Source organism: Dermacentor albipictus, chromosome 5 (assembly GCF_038994185.2).
Source record: "Dermacentor albipictus isolate Rhodes 1998 colony chromosome 5, USDA_Dalb.pri_finalv2, whole genome shotgun sequence".
In the NCBI taxonomy this organism is placed as follows: Eukaryota; Metazoa; Arthropoda; class Arachnida; order Ixodida; family Ixodidae; genus Dermacentor; species Dermacentor albipictus.
In genome coordinates this window covers 167,090,541-167,109,962 of record NC_091825.1, presented here as the reverse complement: position 1 = coordinate 167,109,962, position 19,422 = coordinate 167,090,541, and the positions used below count along the sequence as shown (strand labels likewise).

The window sequence follows — 19,422 nt, the reverse complement described above, 5'->3', positions numbered from 1 at the left end:
GGCATCTGTCCTCAGCCCAGCCTCCAAGCCCTGCTCGTAGGTCGTGGAAACACCCAATGCGGTGCTTGTGCGTAATAGGATGCATCTAGTGCACTACTCGAACCAAACGATGAGCCAGCTCGGAGTGAAAATCACGAGGAGCATGAAGAGTAGACCTTAATAACAGACACCACGGCAACAGCAACACCACAAGTCTCCAATGATTGTGCAGTGAGAGTCGCCAGGTTTAGACGTCGAGTCGAGACCCTGAGAAGACTTCACTTGTGAAGTGTTTGGTGTTTCTTGTGTGCATATCTTGGGGGAGGGATGTAGAGGGTGCTATGCGCCGTGCCTTCTGTATATATGGTGTTGTCCAATAAAGGTGTGGTCATTCGTTCGGACAACTCGGCTCCGAGCCACTTGGTAGATGCGTCTACCATCTGTCAGCACCCTACATCGTACATAAACTATACAAGAACACAAAAAACTAATAGAGTTGCCAGACATAATCGCTGTAGCGTTTCGGAGGTTGTCTTGTCCGTGGCGGTTGGACGCGAACAGGACCTGTACCCAGTTGCGGTTCAGGGGGGTCCGGGTCGGGAGTAGCCGGTCGGCCACAACAGCAGGCTGAGACGCCTCACAAGAGATGCCTGAGATGCCTCACAAGCAGCTGGTGGCCCAGAGTTCCTCGGTGACGGGAACCTCGGTGTGCTAGCCTCGTGAGCATTCCAGGTCTCCTCTGGATGCAGAGTACAGGGACCCAAAGGGCTTTGGCAAGCTTGAATGCATTCCAGGTCCTGCCATCATCGAGGCAGAAAGAGGACTGTTCATACTGCCCTAACACTTTGCAGGAACTGCCAAGTGAGGAGTCTCCCTTGAAGGCGACGGAGTGTTTCCTCACCCGGATGAAGTCACCAACTGCCACGTTAGTCTTCTTCGCAGCTTGACAAAAATCTGGCCACTCCTTGCTGCTGTCTTGCTTGTGCTTCACTCAACGACGCAACTGATTGAGCTCGGTAGCTGGGTGCTTGAAGAAGGAAGACGACGGGTACGCGACGACATCCAGGCGTGTTCTTGGCAGCCTTCTATGCAGCAACAGAGCTGGGGCAACTCCCGTGGTCACGTGTGGTGTGCACCAGTAAATGCCAAGATATTCAATGACTGCTGGGTGGAGTGGTCAATGCTCCAGCAAAGCTGTCTGCACAAAGTTCTTGAAAACACGGTTGAATCATTCTACAAGTCCATTCACCTGGGGGTAGTACACCGAAGAGTGCGGGAGGCGAATGCCATGATCCTTCAGGAACTGGTTGATTTCTTGGTGTGGTGAAGAGGAAGACGAAGAAGGTGCTCTTGTGTCGGCTGTGCGCGTGATCAGCGGTCGTCTACTGCCAGTGCTACTAGACTGTGCCTATTGCCTCATAATGAAGAATCTTATTACATTATTGTGGTGAAGAGGGAGACGAAGAAGGTGCTCTTGTGTCGGCTGTGCGCGTGATCAGCGGTAGTCTACTGCCAGTGCTACTAGACTGTGCCTAGTGCTTCATAATAAAGAATCTTATTACATTTGGTGGAGGTGCTGCACTCCCCGACCTCAACCTGGAACTTCGCAGCCGCACTTTAACATCTGCTCCAGCCGCTACTATGACCGACGCTGCCAACAATCCGCTTGGCGCATCTGCCGCTCCTGTCATGTGCGGCGCCGTGCAACGGCAGCGGAACCCTCCTGTTTTTAGCGGATCAGGTGAGACTGACGTAGAAGATTGGCTCTCTACATACGAGCGCGTCAGTGAACACAACAAGTGGGATGACCCGACGAAGCTCCGTAGCGTCATCTTCTATCTTGCTGACGTTGCGAACCTCTGTTTCCACAATCACGAGCGGGAACTGCAAACCTGGTCCACTTTCAAAACTGCATTCGCGGAAGTCTTCGGTCGCCCAGCCTTGCAAAAACTCCGTGCTGAACAACGCCTCCGCCAGCGCGCTCAACAGCCCGGCGAGACTTATACTAGTTACATAGAGGATGTCGTTGATATTTGCGCCCGCGTCGATTCCACCATGACTGAAGAGGACAAGGTGAAGCACATCCTCAAGGGCATCGAGGACGACGCATTTCAAATGCTCCTGGCGCGGAACCCTACTTCTATCGCAGCTGTCGTCACTCTTTGCCAGAGCTTCGATGAGCTGCGTCGACAAAGGGTCCTTGCGCACAGCGCTCTCGCACCTGGCGACTCTCTCTCGGGCCTCACGCTTCGCTCAAACACCACGCCAACAGCATCACTCTCTGTTGAGATTAAGGATTTCATTCGGGAGGAGGTGGCGCGCCAATTGTCTATGCTGCCTCTCAACGATGGACCTCCCCAGCCTGACACATCTCTGGCTGCTCCCATTAGGCGGGCCATTCGCGAGGAACTTGCTGGGTCTTTACCTTGTGATGTGATCGCCGCTACCTTGTGATGTGGCTTCAGTGTCTCCGCTCTTCGCATCCATGTCAGCCTTCAACGTCGCTGATATGCCGGACGAGCAGCGCAAGGATCCCCTGCTTTCAACTATGCTGAATTTACTCCACGACCCATCCGCCACACCCTCTTCTCGAACACTTCGTCGCCAAGCCACTCACTTTACTGTTTGCGACAACGTTCTTTACCGCAGAAATTATTTGCCTGATGGTGGCAAATGGCTCCTGGTGATACCACGACACATGCGTTCTGACGTATGCGCTTATTTTCATGCTGCTCCTCATAATGGTCACGCCGGTGTTCTGAAAACGTATACTCGGCTAAGGCAGCGTTTCTACTGGCACGGCATGTATCACTTCGTGCGCCAGTACGTACGCACTTACATGGCATGCCAATGGTGTAAAATTCCACAGCGCCCTCCTGATGAGCTACAGCCGCTGCCCTGCCCGGCTCGGCCCTTCGATTGCGTTGGCATAGACCTATACGGGCCACTTCCCTGCAGTTCCTCGGGTAACCGATGGATAATTGTAGGTGTCGACCACTTGATGCGCTACGCCGAGACTGCCGCACTCCCGGCAGCCTCTGCGTGCGAAGTTGCGTTCTTCATCTTGCGGAACTTCGTTCTTCGACACGGCGCACAACGCGAACTGCTCAGCGACAGGGGACGTGTCTTCTTGTCCGAAGTCATCCAAGCCCTTCTCGCTGCATGCAGCATTGTTCACCGCAAGTCTACAGCCTACCACCCGCAAACGAACGGCTTGACAGAGAGGTTCAACTGCACACTCGGTGACATGTTGACTATGTACGTCGCCTCGGATCACAGTAACTGGGACACTGTTTTGCCGTTCGTCACGTAGGCCTATAATACGGCCGCACAAGCTACCACTGGCTTTTCGCCCTTTTTTCTGCTGTATGGACGAGAGCCCTCATGTACTATGGACACAATGCTCCCATACCGACCTGACGCTTCCGAATGCACGCCTGTGTCTGAAGCCGCCAAATACGCCGAGGACTGCAGGCAGCTCGCGCGAACCCTTACGGCCGCTGCTCAAGGTCGTCAAAAGCTGCGGCGTGACAGTGGCGCGCTTACACCAGTTTTCCCGACTGGTTCCCTTGTTTGGTTGTGGGTCCCGCCTCACAGCCCTGGCCTTTCGACCAAACTCCTTGCTCACTATGATGGCCCCTACCGCGTCATAGACCATACCTCCGCTGTCACCTATGTTGTAGAACCTGTGACATCTTCACCCGACCATAGGCATCGCAGGCGTGACGCGGTTCATGTCAACCGACTTAAACCGTACTATGACCCCCTCACCCTACCTATGCCATAAGTCGCCAGGATGGCTCCTCTTCTCTCCCGGGGGCCATTGTGGTGAAGAGGAAGACGAAGAAAGCGCTCTTGTGTCAGCTGTGCGCGTGATCAGCGGTCGTCTACTGCCAGTGCTAGAACAAAACTGAGGCCCTTTGTCACACACAGCCTCATTGGTGTAGCCCTTTCAAGAAAATACTGAGGGCAAAAAGATTGTCACTGTGTGCGTCGACACCTCGCTGTAAAACTGTACTTCAAGCCACTTGGAAAAGTAGTCTACGAGGGTGATAGCGAACCTGCACTTGTGTGACGCTCTTTCCATGGGACTGACGATGTCAATGTCGACCTTCTGCCATGGACACTCTGGCAGGGGCACAGGTTGCAGCAGAGTTATTGCTGTCTTGGCACTTTTGTCTGCAGCCTGGCAGACTATGCAGTTGTGGATGGCAATTTCCACTTGCTTGTCCATGTCAGGCCACCAAAACCACTTTCATAGTCACGCCTTGGTGCGAACTATCCCAGCTGGGCTTCGTGCGCGGTGGAAATAACCTGTGGGGTCAGGGAAGGAGGAACTACAAGCCATTCCCCACACAAAAACAGGTCTTTGCCCATAGACAGTTCATCGCGCATGGTGAAGAATCGCTGAAGTTCACCTGGGCTGGACTTGTGGGGAGGCCAAGATGATGCGACGTAAGCCTTGACTTGCTCCAAAGTAGCATCTTCACACAGGGACTGCTGGAACTGTTCTTTGGTGAGGCAGAGTGGAGCAATGAGAGACACAATTTCTTCATTGAACAAAGCATCTTCCTGTGAAACAGACAATGGAAGGTGGGACAGTGTATCGGCAACGTGATTCTCTGACCCTTCATGGTATTTATGAAGAAGAAGAGCACAAGGACAAGGCCAGCCAGATCATCTGTTCCATGCCTGCACTGCAACCAGTGGGCCAGCTGGATCGCCAGTGCTTAGCACGAGTATGAGCTGATCGGGCAACCAGCTATTCCTGCTCTGCGTCACCTGCCTTTTTGGTTACAAACAGACGCTACCATCTGAACTGTTCAATACACCCCATTACAATTCGTGGAGGTGTGGGGTATCCAAGAACATCTCTACCCTGGAACTCCCCTCTCGGACTCTGCCTCCTGTCATGCCTGACTCTCCCCAGCCGACGTCGCCACCACCCTCCGTTGCCTGCTCTGGCACTGTCCTTGAACGCCATCCAGCGGTTTTCAGCGGTACGGATGAGCAGGACGTCAATGACTGGTTGTTTACCTACGAACGGGTGAGCTTGCACAATCAATGAGATGATACCGCCAAGTTAAATGCCATCATCTTCTACCTTGTGGGAGTGGCTCACCTGTGGTTTAAAAATCACAAAGCCAATTTTCAGTCCTGGTATGCATTCAAGACCAGTTTTGCTGAAGTTTTCAGTCACCCCGCTGTCTACAAGTTGCGCGCTAAGGAGCGGTTACAAGAGCAAGTGCAACAACCCGGTGAAACATTCACCTGTTATATCGAAGGGGTTCTCGACCTATGAAAACGTGTGGATGCTTCTATGCCCGAAAATGACAAATTGAAGAGCACATTTTGAAGGGCATCGCCTATGACATTTTCCAAATGTTGATCGCCAGGAGTCCGCGCACCGTAGCAGAGCTCATAAACTTGTGCCAAAGCTACGACGAGTTGAGGAGGCAGTGTGATTTGACCAGGCGCCTTTCAGTGGCTGACGAGGCCCTCTCTTTCATGACAGTCTTCTCTGATCGCTCCCCCCTCCTCACACAAATCCAAGTTTTCGTGCGGGAGGAAGGTGCACGTCAGCTTTCTCTACTGCTCTTCGCTGAGCTACCCCAACAGCAGCCGCTACCGCAACAGCCTCCTACACAGCTCGCCCCTGCGCTCCAGCGGGTTATTGGAGACCAAGTTGCTGAGGCTCTACCAATGCAGCATCAGCAGTACCCTGTCGCCGCGCCACTTACTTACGCATCTGTCGCCACGCAGCCTCCTCGTCAATCACTTGCTGCACTACATCCACGGCTGCTACCACCCGTTCACCGGTATAGTTGTGGAGCAGAAGACCAGTGTGCGATGCGAAGGGGGCGTCTTCCTGAGCCTTGAGACAACAGAAGGGAGACTAAGGCTTGGTGGTCCATACGAACATGCCCAGAGGCATGCGTGCCAACGCTCGCAGGCCCAGATGCACGTGAGTGCTTCTCATTCACCAACTGCATACTTCCTATCTGCTGGGAAGAGTGTACGAGATGCGAAAGCGACTGTGCGTAGCGGGCACCCATCCATTTGTTGGAGAATGGCACCAAGGCCGCAGTCAGAAGCATCTGTGGAGACAACCACTGGAAGAGTGGGATCAAATGTCTGAAGTACTTTGCTGAATGACTACAGGAACTTGACCTTTCGAAAACTAGCGTCAACCGCATCACTTTATATAAAGGGTTGATTCTTGCGGAGCAGAGCGCACATCGGATCCATGACTACTGCAAGGCAGGGAACAAACTTGGAGTAGTACTCGGCAAGGCCGAGAAATGAATGCGAACCAGAGGCGTCAGTGGGAATGGGAGTGTTTAGGATAGAATCCACTTTCTTTGGCAGCGGTGAGATGCCTTGGGCAGCGACTCTGTGCCCAAGAAAAACAATTTTTCGATGCAAAAGGAGTACTTGTGATTGAGCTTGAGTTCAATTGCCTTGATGCAGTGCAGAACAGTGGCCAAGTTTAGTAGGTGCTCTTATTCGGTCTTGCTGAACACAATGATATCGTCAGTGTAGAACAGAATGCCGGAGAACCCTTTGAGAATCTGCGACATCAACTGCTGGAAGGCTGCGAGGGCAGACGCCAGCCCAAAGCTTACCCGCTTGAAATGGAACAGTCCATTGGGAGTCACGAATTCAGTCAAGTCTCGACTCTCGGGATGCAGCAGTACCTGGCGTGAGGCAGATGCAAGATCCAGCTTGGAGAAGGTAGTGGCACCAACGAGGCTGTTCAGGAGCTCTTCAATGTGAAGAAACGGCAAGCTGTCAGCGATGACTGCTCTGTTAGGTTCTCGGAGGTAAACACAGAGTCGAATGCTGCCGTCCTTCTTCCTTACCCCGACGATGAAGGACACCCATTCCGAGGCATTAACACGCTTGATAACATCCAGTTCTTCCAATCAACGGAGCTCTTCCAAAACTTGAGCTCAAAGTTTCAGCGGGAGGCGCCGAAGTTTAGATGCTGCAGGAGGCACTGTGAGTCGGATCTCGATCCGATGGACAAAACCCTTGGCGAGACCAAGGCCTGGGGTGAAGAAGGAGCTGAACTCACTAGACAGGGTCTTCTGAAGAGGTTTGGGCGGTGAAACTTGGCATGGCCCTGATAGCTGGGCCAAGTCAAGTGTCGCTGGCGTGGTCGATGTCTCAAAGCAATGTAGAGACGACCCTTCAATGTTAAGGTCTAAAGCCTTGATTGCATCAATTCTGAGGATGGATGTGCCTTTCTGCACAAGGTAGAAAAGGAGGTAGGCCGTGCGTCCCTTGAACATGACTTCCGTGAAGAGGCAACCACGTGCAGAAATGGAGTGCTTAGAATAATTGAGAAGCTTCACTCGCAGAGCAGAAAGAAGTAACTCGTCAACAAAATACTGCTGGAGTAGGTTCTCTTCCAAGATAGAAACAGACAATCCAGAGTCGACAAGAAAATGCCAGCTCAAGCAGGACCGACCACGGTAAGAATGCTTTAACATGGATTTCATGAACACCAACGGTGCAATGATGCTACTGCTTGTTACAGACTGAGTGGTGGGGCCCAAGGCAACCGCAGTGAAAACACCACTGGCCTTGTGCTGACCTTGCACTGACAGGAGGATGACGAGGGCCGTTGCTGGCGGGAACTGCAACGAAAACAGTGCGGTGACGCCTTGTTTGAGTCGTGACAGCACTCGGGGGAAGGAGACCGACGGAGAGACGAGTGCGGCTGCGTTGTATCCCCTGAACGCCGAACACCTCGTGAAATTACCTGCTGAACTACCCAGGTGCAAGCTCGTGAACTTGCTGAGCAGCCTGCTCCAGTTGCTGTGCCAAAAGCATGGCACATGAAAAGGAGTGCGATGAATCTTCTAGAAGCAACAGTTCATGCAGGGGTTGTGACATGATGCCTTCTAAGAACTGATTGCAGAGGGATTCGTCAAGGGCAATGAAAGAACATGAAGCAGCAAGCTCTCGTAAAGCGGCGACATGCTCTTGTATGTCCTCGCCTGGTTGCTGAAGACGGCGGCAGAAACAATGGCGTTCTATGACGACGTTGCTTGGCGAGGCAAAATGCTGCATTAACGCAGTGACGGCTTGGTCATATTATGATGGGGCAGTGGCCGACATTTTGGCCTCATTGGAAGCTGTCTCGGTGGAAGCCAGCGGGACGGGTTCGGAGACTTGGGATGGCAGAGCGAAGAAGATACGCTGACCTTCAGTTCCAAGGCTATGTAAAAGGAGGGCTTTGTGTCATTCGGGTGGGAAGTTGGATGCTCCAGATTCCAAAAAAAAGGTGTCAAACATGCAAAATCATTGTGGCCATGAAACCGGTGGGCGGCCCTTTGCAGGCAGAAACGGTGGTGGTGGAGCGAGGCCGGGAAAACTCGTGACGTGGCCGGCATGACTGCAGGGAAGATAACACCTTCAGAAAAAAAGTTAGAACAATCTAGAACCCTCGTCGCCAGTGTGGTATCGTGGCCTACGGGCTGATGAAGAAGAGAGCGAACCAGCCATAACCCAACGAATAATCCCCTTTATTTTCTGACACCCAATTATATGCATGGGGACAACAGTGCCACAGTCATTCACAGGGTTTCCAGACGAGTATCAAGTATCGACCAAAACTAATGACTCAACAGTGCCCGTGTGGCCTCTTGCATTGTTGCTCATGGCACTGTCTGGTCATGGGTTATGAGTGTGTTTATTGTGCTGTTTCTACACTACGTTTATTCTGCTGTTTCTACATGTGCTCTGTAATGCATGTAAGAACAGCACAATAAACTTAAGGCGCCTGACCAGACTGTCTGACATGGGTGGCTATCCGGCAGCCGCAAGAACGCACTGCTTCCAGCCATCTTGCCTTGTTAGATGTAAGTAACCACATCAAGCAAACTACTGCAAGCAAAAAACAAATGAATTGAAAGAAATATATTAGAGAATTGCTATACAACCCAGGTACGCAACTTAGCAAGCGGAGATTTTACCACAACTCTAATATAATGACCGACTTGCGATCGTTTCTGTTCTTGCAGTATTAACTAACTGCGAATTGTTGAGGCATGTGCCGCATATTTTCTTTCTTTATTTCAGTGTTTCTAGAAACCAATTCTTGTGCCCTTTACCTACATTCTACTCTACATTTTATCTGTAACATATATGTAAGGTGTAGGCACTGATTACCATCAGAGTGAGCTACTGCACATATATTCTCCATCACGTTTGTGCTGAATCCTATCTATACAGCACAAACTACATCAAGTAGATGAAACATCATCAAAGTATATTATGTGCAGAGCACATCAGTGAACAAAGGACGGACAGGCGCTGACTTCCGACTCGGAAGTACAACTTGGAGATGGAAGTCAATGTTTGTCCCCGTCATGCTTTTCTGTCCTTTGCCTGCAGTCACGCCACGCACATCATCATGGACTGCCAACTAGCCCAGTCTCACACTTTGCATCAAAGCAGAAGTGTGTACATATGGACACGACTGAAAATCGTTTTAAGCGGCATGCAGAACTACGTCACGTAAGGTGCCGTAACTAATGCAGCAGATGACATTTCCCTCAATCGTAAATGCTTACTGACAGCTCACATTGCGTGCATTCCCATTTATATATCTTGTGCAGCTGTACTTGCTTGAAGACATAAGTTTTGCTTGCAGGGCACTTACACCTTGGCAACATTGTCCTACGAGGTGATGACTGTGTGGTGACGGCACTGCAGAATCAACTGCTTGGCCTGCCCAGCCGGCTACGACCATTAGTTGTTGGCCTCAAGAAAGTCAGGGTAGGTTGTCACAACCCTTAGAGCAGGCGACACATTTGGCCTTTTGATTCATGTCTGGTTCACTCCACTGGCACTAGGAGAGCTCAAATGCAGCACCGTTCAGCATTCAGATGCCGACTGCTGCACATGCAACCACTCTCTCAGTGTGGTGCCATTGTGTGCTTTGTGTGTGTGTGACCTCAAAGGGCACTGCACCATGATTGATACTGGCTCAGTTTGATGGCAGGGATAATCAAAGAAATTTCAACATTGTGCTCTGCAGTATACAGCAATACATAACTCTTGGAATTAAATTTTGCTGTGCCAGTTGCTTTCGCAAACACATGCTGAGTAGGCAACTGTAGCTCCATGCTAAAACTACACCACCTCACCAGGCTCACTGCAACATTGTGGCACAGCAGTCCACTGTGCAAGGGTGCATTTCTGCACTGGTAATTGAATACCATGGTGCAGTGCATCTTCAACGGGTTCGGGGGGTTGCAATGAACTCCGTGTGAATGAAAAAATACCATTATTTCAATGGACTAGCTTTCAGAGCATACACTGTAGCATTAATAGTCAACATTTTCGGTAATTTCTAGGCACTGGTACACCACACCTGACACCTTGTGATGCCACGTTCACCTGTAAAGTGTATGAAATATTCCTCTGTTGTATCTCTGCTCTCTTTGGAGAAAATAAAAAGAAACAGTATGTCCCCATCATGATCATGTTTCTACTAACATGTTCATGCCAGCAGGACAGTGAAGTGTACTCATTCAACATAATTAAAATTCGGCATTCTGTAGCTGAAAATACCACCAGTACTGCTGCCCTGACACATGCCCCTCTGTATTGCATTACGTATCTGCACTAGTAGTAAGTCTGTACTGAGCTAAATTTCTGTTGTCTTGTAATGTTGTCAGGCACATTGATACAGTTGGAGCAAAAGACAGTTTAAAGTCATCTCAGTTTCACCAATACCTTATGAATGTATACACCATTGTCACTGCCACATGTTATATCACGTGATGGTGTGGGTCCTTTAAAAAAATTTGCTAACTTTGTCAACGCACTTCTCAAAGCTGTTGTTAATTGCACATATTCAGTGGACAGTCTTTGTTTGTTTGAGACAGCTACAATACAGTGTGGGAGGTACATCAATTGCTGGTGGGACAGATGTTGCATTGAGCACTACAACATAGAATGTTATGTATAAGGATACACTAGTTAGAATGGTGCTGCATGTTCTCAAAACAGCTTTTGTTTTGTTCAAGTGCACTAGTTTCACTTTTGTGTTGGTGCATGTCCTTCAGCTGGCTGTGGAAGACACCAATTGTGATTTGAATACAATTGTTGTGTGTAAAGCCTATGTTGTGATCAAGCCACCAAGAAAAAAAATGTAAATCCAGGTCATAATTGGCCATATATCAACAAATACATCAAAAGGATGTAAACCCCGATGAATCTTTTGTCAAAAGGCCTCTTAATTATTTCCTCATAACAAACCTTTTCATTCGTCTAATAAAAATTATTATCATGTCCCTGGTGTTAAACTGATTCCTTAAGTCAATGGATTATGATTTGATCTCTGACTTTTGCATCTGCATTAAGCCTTTTTTGACAGGATGTTCTTTTGTTCATTTTGACAGACTGCGGAAGCAGTGGATGTGTATAGCTTTGGCCACCTGATCTATGAAATGACGTTCGGCAGGCCTTGCAATACTCCAACTTGCGATAACTTCCCGGCACCCTGCCCTCCAGAACTAAGTAAGACAGCGTTGTTTTCATCTCTTGCGATACAGCTAATGTACATTATGTTTAGTGAGTGCGTGTTGAGTGTGTTTATTGTTTAGTGAGTATGTCTAGTGAGTGAGTGTTGCGCATGTGAATGCTTTCTCTGGCTTGCCTTAGAATAATGGCGTGGTTAATTTCATGTACTTGCTCTATGTTGTTACCCTACTTACTGGTTGATCCAGGCAAAATAAATCGGCTTTTCAAAGACATAAATTAAGGAATACAGTAGAACCTCCTTCATATGTTCTCGAAAAAAAATTGAGAAAAAACATACTAACGGAGAAAATGTGCCATTGAAAGTCACTAAAAAATTGACTGACTCAATTGTTGCAGACATCTGCGTAATTTGAAGTGCTGCGCCAATCGTTGCAGCAGAAGATACGGACGCGCATTGAACTGGTAGGGCCTAAGCGACCCAAGATGCTTGTTGTTCTTTTCCTATTGCGTAGTGTTTGAGACTGGTACTGGAAATATAAACGAAATTGAGCTGGTGGGCAACACCGGCATATGGTGCCTACGTTGCCACCAGAGTGATACCTGTGCCGCATGCAGCAGGGAATGGCAGTGTGTTTGGAATGTCACCTATTAAAAGCGTGCAGTATGTTTCCAATGGCACTACAACCCTCTCGCCATGAAACCGATAAGTGAAGATGCTTATCGCAATAGGGTTGGTGGCGATAGCTGTGAATGCGGTGTGCGATTACTCAGAAGGAGATTCGCTGATAGTGGAATAAGAAACTTAGTGTGCACCAACGTTTCCATGTGAGATGGGCGGGCAAGTATTGCGGAGAAGCTGCTACATTGGGAGGCTTACTATTCTCAATAACGCATGCACATCGCGCCTTTTCTTGTGGACATGAGATATAGGGGCCGCAAAACATGTCATACAATCGCTGTTTGCCTATCTACTGAGCATTGGTTTTGAAAGATTAGTGTTTCCCAGGAACGTATGACCTGTTAAAAAATAAGCGTAACTGTGTTGGGTCATTTGTTGTGTTCTCAATCGTTGGTGCCGAGAAATCGTACATAACGGGATCATATCAGCGAGGTTCAACTGTATCTTAGTACAGATTACTTTCTACATTAGTAACAGCTTTTCTCCTGTAGCACATCCATGTGAATGAATAAAGGGAAAGTCAGACATCCACCTGTTCGTAGCAATTGCTACAAGGGAAACCCATACGGGTTCCACGAAAGAAAAGCCTCATAGTTGAAGAAAAATTCGTCCTGGTCCGGGACACGAACCCGGGACCACCGCCTTTCCGCGGCAGCCACTCTACCATCTGAGCTAACCAGGCGGCTAGCAGATGGCAGGGCGAAGTCGAAGTTGTCGACAACACGAAGCAAAGGCAAGAGTTTGACGTAGTAGTTTTGCGGAAACCTGCAAGGTGGAGATAAGTAATGAATAAAGGGAAAGTCAGACATCCACCCGTTCATAGCAATTGCTACAAGGGAAACCCATATGGGTTCCTCGAAAGAAAAACCTTATAGTTGAAGAAAAATTTGTCCTGGTCCAGGTCATGAACCTGGGACCACTGGCTTTCCGGGGCAGCCGCTCTACCATCTGAGCTAACCGGGCAGCTAGCAGATGGCAGGGCGAAGTCGAATTTGTCGACAACACGAAGCAAAGGCAAGAGTTTGACGTAGTAGTTGCCACCTGCCATCTGCTAGCTGCCCGGTTAGCTCAGATGGTAGAGCGGCTGCCCCGGAAAGGCGGTGGTCTCGGGTTCGTGTCCCGGACCAGGACGAATTTTTCTTCAACTATAAGGTTTTTCTTTCGAGGAACCCATATGGGTTTCCCTTGTAGCAATTGCTATGAATGGGTGGATGTCTGACTTTCCCTTTATTCATTACTTATCTCCACCTTGCAGGTTTCCGCAAAACTACTACGTCATACATGTGAATGTTACCCTGTGCCATATGGCTCATCAGTTACATTTGGGGACATTACAAAAGCCCCAGTGTAGAGATGAAATCTTAGAGGGAAGAAAGCATGAGACGTGCTTTGTACGTATACACATGTATATTGGACCTGACTTCCTGGGAGAGTTTGTAAGCAGCTCTTCAACAGCAGGAAAAGGTGGTGCAAGAAATGAAATAATATTCAGTAAATTTAACATGAACTCAGCAACATACAATGTTAAATGCACAATATTATAGTACTTATCAATAAGCTGGCATACCAAGCATATGCGCTCATGCTATGCTGGGTCTGGTGCAGTGCACACTACACGCACGCGCGCACTTCCTACAATGATGACATGTATTCCCTGACGAAGCCAGACCGGGGCCAAGACATTAACGATAATTTCCATGTGTACATCCTCATGCTATAAGGGTTTTTCAATCAATCCAGGAAGGTGCTTGGTGAACACACGCACATGAAGCCAACAGACAGTGAGGCCAGAGAAAGAGAAAGCTTACTTTGCACGGTCACAAAGCACACCTAGAAAAGCATTTATCACCAGTTTCCTTGTAGTAATGATAAGATACCTTTGCAAAGCAACACCAGGCAGAGCATGTTCTTGTCTGCTGTGGCACAACCACAGATGTAACAACCACTCCGGTTTCAACCAAGGCACTGCAGCGCTGCGTCACAGGCGAGTTTCAGTGCATGCTTCCTATCAGCGCTAGCCAGGAACCTGAAAAATTGAATTAGAGTCAAATTAACAAAAGTCTTGTGCAATAAAACCTCATTATCATGGTGTTATTGGAATAGAATATGGACTTTGTTATAAGCGTCAAGGGGTCCTGAACTACCACTCGGGCTTGGTAAAATAACATAGTCCGCGGATAGAGTATGTTGCTGTGAGCATCTCAGCCAAGTTTAGCAGTTGTGCGCGGTGCATGGAGCTCGCAGTCGGAGCATGAAGTCTCCTTTCTCTCAAACGCTCTCTTTTCAATAGAAACTTGCTCTTCACTCTTTTCCGGACGCTTTCATAGTGTCGCAGCACTGCGCGGCTGCGGCGCGCAGTGGAGCGCGCCGCAGCGGAGCGCGCCCTCGTCGTCGCTCGTTATCACCGCCGCCGCTGGGAAACTAGCTGGTGCGACCGACGGGGGTGAGGCCGCAATATGTTCATCTTCATCAAGACCCCCTTGTGTGAAATTGTTTAAAAACGAAGTGTGCGTTTTAGTTGACAATGTGAGTGCTTTTGCTTTAGTTGACACTGGGGCGGCAGTTTCTGTTATGAGCCTGTCCTTCAAAAATCGTCTTGGACAAAAAGTTATGTTTTCTTGGGATCGGAACGCTACCTTTCGTGGAGTTGGCGGGGAAATGTTACGCCCACTTGGGGTCTGTTCTGTTTCAGTTATGATAGAGGAGCGGACATTTAGAAGTGAATTTACTGTGCTTGCACGTACAACGCATGACATTATTTTAGGAATTGATTTCTTGCGTGAGTGGGGGGCAACTTTGGATTGTGGAAGTGGCGCGATTTCTCTTCGCCGCGACGCGCGAACTTCAATGACAGATAGCACCAGTGATGCCGCCGACGTTCTCACCGTGTCACAAGATGTGTGTTTGCCCCCTAAGACTGCAATGTTTGTACCTGTCACTACTTCTCGCCCTCGTACAGGTTCTTGTTGTGGTTTAGCCGAGCCCGATTATAACAATGCGCTCAAGAAAAATGCGATAGTCCCTCGCTCCCTCGTGGTTACCACTGATGGTTGTACTCGTTTGTGGACAGTGAACGTTTCAACCCAATCTATAACATTGCCGCTAGGACTTAAACTGGCAAGTTTTGATGAACAAGCCATTGTCAGCGTCGGAACGGTCGAAATGTCAACTGCCGAAAAAAAATCCAACCCCGACTCCATCTATGATAATTCTGCTGACTTTAAGCGCATGATTGACAAGTCGCTGTCTTCTAGTGAGCAGTGTCTGCTGGAAGCTGTGCTCGCTCGCTACGCCACAGTGTTTGATTTTGCTCAAGGCCAACGAGCGTTCCATACATCTCCGGCGTCTCGTATGCAACACCGCATCCATACAGGGCAAGCAACGCCAATTCGTCAGAAGCCCTACCGCGTTTCACCTTCAGAGAGAAATGTCATTGCCGAGCAGGTCGAAGAAATGTTACAGAAAGGAGTGATCCAGGAATCATCTAGCCCTTGGGCTGCTCCTGTGATCCTAGTCAAGAAAAAAGACAACTCATGGAGATTCTGTGTGGACTATCGCCGCCTAAACACCGTCACAAAGAAAGACGTGTACCCCTACCACGAATAGATGACGCCGTCGACTGCCTCCACTCCGCATCGTATTTCTCTTCTGTTGAGTTGCGGTCAGGATATTGGCAAATTCCCATGCACCCCTCAGACAAGGAGAAGACAGCCTTCGTGACACCTGACGGTCTCTTTGAATTCAACGTTATGCCCTTTGGCTTATGCAACGCTCCAGCGACATTCGAGCGATTTATGGATACCGTGCTCCGCGGACTCAAATGGGAAATTTGCATGTGCTATTTAGACGACGTCATTATCTACGGCCGGACATTTCACAAGCACAATCAGTGCCTGTCGATCGTTCTTGACTGTATCCAGCAAGCTGGCCTTATTTTAAACTCGAAGAAATGTCATTTCGGTGAGCATCAAGCCCTCATATTAGGCTTTCTGGTCGACAAAGACGGCATACGACCAGACCCTGAAAAGATAGCAGCGGTTCGCGACTTCCAACAGCCACAAACGGTGAAAGATCTGCAAAGGTTTTTGGGCCTTTGTTCATATTTCCGACGCTTTATCAACAATTTCGCACAGCTTGCCTCTCCCCTCACGTCTCTCCTTCACAAAGACACCCCATACTTGTGGACTGCTGACTGCGAGTCGGCGTTTCAACAGCTGAAATTTTTGTTGACTTCTGGACCGGTACTGCGGCATTTTGATCCGGAGGCGTCAACTGAGCTGCACAATGACGCCAGCGGTGCGGGTGTTGGTGCTGTGCTTGTTCAACTCTGCGATGGCCGTGAGCATGTCATTGCCTACGCTAGTCGGACACTTACAAAAGCGGAGACAAACTACACCGTTACTGAACTCGAGTGCCTAGCAGTCGTCTTCGCCATTCAGAAGTTCCGTCCCTATCTACATGGCCGCGCATTCACGATAGTGACTGACCATCATTCACTCTGTTGGCTGGTCGGGCTGCGTGACCCGTCTGGCCGGTTGGCCTGCTGGGCTTTGCGCCTTCAAGAGTACAGCTTTTCCGTTAACTACAAGAGCGGACGCTGTCACACGGATGCTGATTGCCTATCCAGTCTCCCTTCGCCGCACACTAAAGCTGAGGATGATGACTTCGACGGCTACCTAGTTTCCATCTCTTCCGACTTTCCAGACCTGCGTACCTTCGAGAGCGAGCAACGTTGCGACCCTACCTTGAAATCCCTACGGGCAGCTGCACGTGAGCCAGCAGGAACAACACCGTTTACTTTTCGTAATGGTTTGCTGTACAAAAAAAATTACTCAGCTAATGGTCCCCCATTGCTTCTAGTTGTGCCCGAAAACCTGCGCTCTGCTGTCCTTCGTTGTATGCATGACGATATCGCGTCCGGGCACCTTGGCTTTACACGCACGCTACACCGACTTAGACAGAGATTTTTCTGGCCCAAGCTCTGGAAAACAACGAAACAGTATGTCGCCAGCTGTACTGTTTGCCAGCGCCACAAGCAAACGACGACGGCCCCAGCAGGCTATTTACAACCAGTTAAGCCACCGACGTTACCCTTTGAAAAAGTGGGCATCGACTTGCTTGGCCCGCTCCCAAAGACGTCAGCTGGCTACCGCTGGATTATAGTATGCGTAGATTATCTAACTTGCTACAGGGAAATGGCGGCACTTCCATCTGCCACTGCAGCAGATGTCTCTTCATTTTTGTTGCATCACGTCATACTCCGTCACGGCGCTCCCCGTGTTGTCATCAGTGACCGTGGACGGCAATTCACCGCCGACGTCGTTGAAGAACTTTTGCGGCTTTGTGGTTCTGCATATCGTCATGCCACTCCTTACCACCCGCAAACCAATGGCCTCACGGAGCGGACGAATCGAACCCTTACCAACATGTTATCAATGTATGTCGCTGCTGACCACAAGAATTGGGACGCCGTCTTACCTTTTGTAACGTACGTGTACAATAGTGCCAAGCACGAAGTTACTGGATATGCGCCGTTCTTTTTGCTGTACACCTGCGCACCCCAGAGCTTTCTGGACACTATTCTACCTTTATCGTGCTAAGAGGATCCTTCCATCGCCCAAACTCTGTGTCGTGCTGAGGAAGCACGTCGACTGGCACATCTTAGGACGTTGTCCTCACAAGGCAACAGCAAGATTCGCTATGATGCGCGGCATATCTCCGTCAGTTTTACTCCCGGTGATTATGTTTGGTTGTGGACACCTGTTCGCAAAAAGGGATTGTACCGCAAGTTTCTCGCCACTTACACCGGACCATTCGTTATACTCAACCGCTTGAGCGATGTGAACTATGTCGTCGCCAAAGTGACGGCAAGTAATCGGCGTTCACGGGCGACGCAAGTTGTTCACGTGTCCAGACTCAAGCAGTGCCATCACAGGTCCCTTTAACTCGCTCAGCAAGCTTCGTCTGCCCCCGGGGAAAATGTCGCAGCACTGCGCGGCTGCGGCTGAGGCAGAGAAAGACGAAGTAGAGTGTGCGCCCGTGACCTCGCGGTACTCTGCGCCGGCTGGGCCTGGCCTGTAGCTTCCCTCACGGACCTCGTTTCACCGTTTCACCCTGTAAATAAACATCATTCGTAACAATAGTATAGCAGATTCCCATATACAGCTGCTATTGGCCAATAGCTGACACCAGTCAATGGGGGTGTGTGGATCAGTGCGCTTCTTCCTGCTGTTACTGTGTATACTTATTGACGAAGTTTAATAGACAGGCTGAGCTAAGCGAAAATCTGCTTTCGAATTATGATAATAATTATGCACTTCCGGAATAAGCCAACTATTGTCTGCTCACGCTCGGCTGCGGTCGCCAGTGTGGCAATTAAATTTTGGCCCCCCTGCTTATCGGTGTCTTAGCCGTCGGGTCTTGCTAATTTCGAGTAGTATTGAACACTCAACTGGCCTCGAACCATGTGAGACTAAAGGCCAGACCACATGCACTGCAAAATGCGCAAGTTTAACGTGGCTGTTGTCTGTCGGTCAAGCTGGTGCAGGACAAAGCCAGTCCACACCAAGAAGCACGACCAAATTGGAGCATTTGAGTGTAAGCACACTCCAGCCCTGTCGTTCACAAAGCCGACATTGCACTTACGCACTACAGTTGAATGTAGCTGCAGTCTGCTACGTAGCGTAGATACCGCAGCTACCTGCAATAAGTCAGCTGGCAGAGCACACTGTGGCTTGCTGAGGACAACCGCATCTAGCTTATGTTTGGCGTGTCGTGGGTGCCACAATCGAAAGTAATGGTGTCTACGTGAACACACAAAATGAAATTTGAACTGCGCGCCACAGTGATGTCCACTAGGTAGAGCGTTGTGGGTACATCCCGCTCTGCTGTAGCCTTCACTGTACAAGGCACTAAAGAAGGAGTGGAAGCACCGCAAGGAGGGTGTGTGATTGCCAATGACTCCACTTCTGCTGAACGTACAGTACCTTTAGAGCATGTCTCTTGGGTGGCCGTTCCTGTGGCGAGCATTGGTGTCCCTCATAACTGAGCGGACGAGCGCATCGAAGGATGGAAGAGTGAATGCAGAGTGCAGTGGGGATGAATGACAACAATAGTGAAGAGAGCACAAGGAGGAAAGCAGAGAAGGAGGGTATGGTGAAAGCGTGAGAAGAAAAGTGTACTGTATTTACTCGAACCTAAGCCGGCCCCAATTTTAAGCCGACCCCCCCATGTCTGAAGCCAGAAAAAATAAAAAAACTTTC

At 49.4% G+C, this 19,422-nt stretch overlaps 1 protein-coding gene across 1 annotated transcript in view; it reads left to right on the top strand.

Moving 5' to 3' along the window:
• LOC135904025 (PX domain-containing protein kinase-like protein) overlaps positions 1–19,422 on the top strand; it is an 83,070-nt gene that overhangs the window by 38,855 nt on the left and 24,793 nt on the right. Inside the window, exons 9-10 of the mRNA XM_065434585.2 lie at positions 9,644–9,768; positions 11,400–11,517. Coding sequence (XP_065290657.1) covers positions 9,644–9,768; positions 11,400–11,517 — 243 coding nt within the window. The remainder of the gene's footprint in view (positions 1–9,643; positions 9,769–11,399; positions 11,518–19,422) is intronic.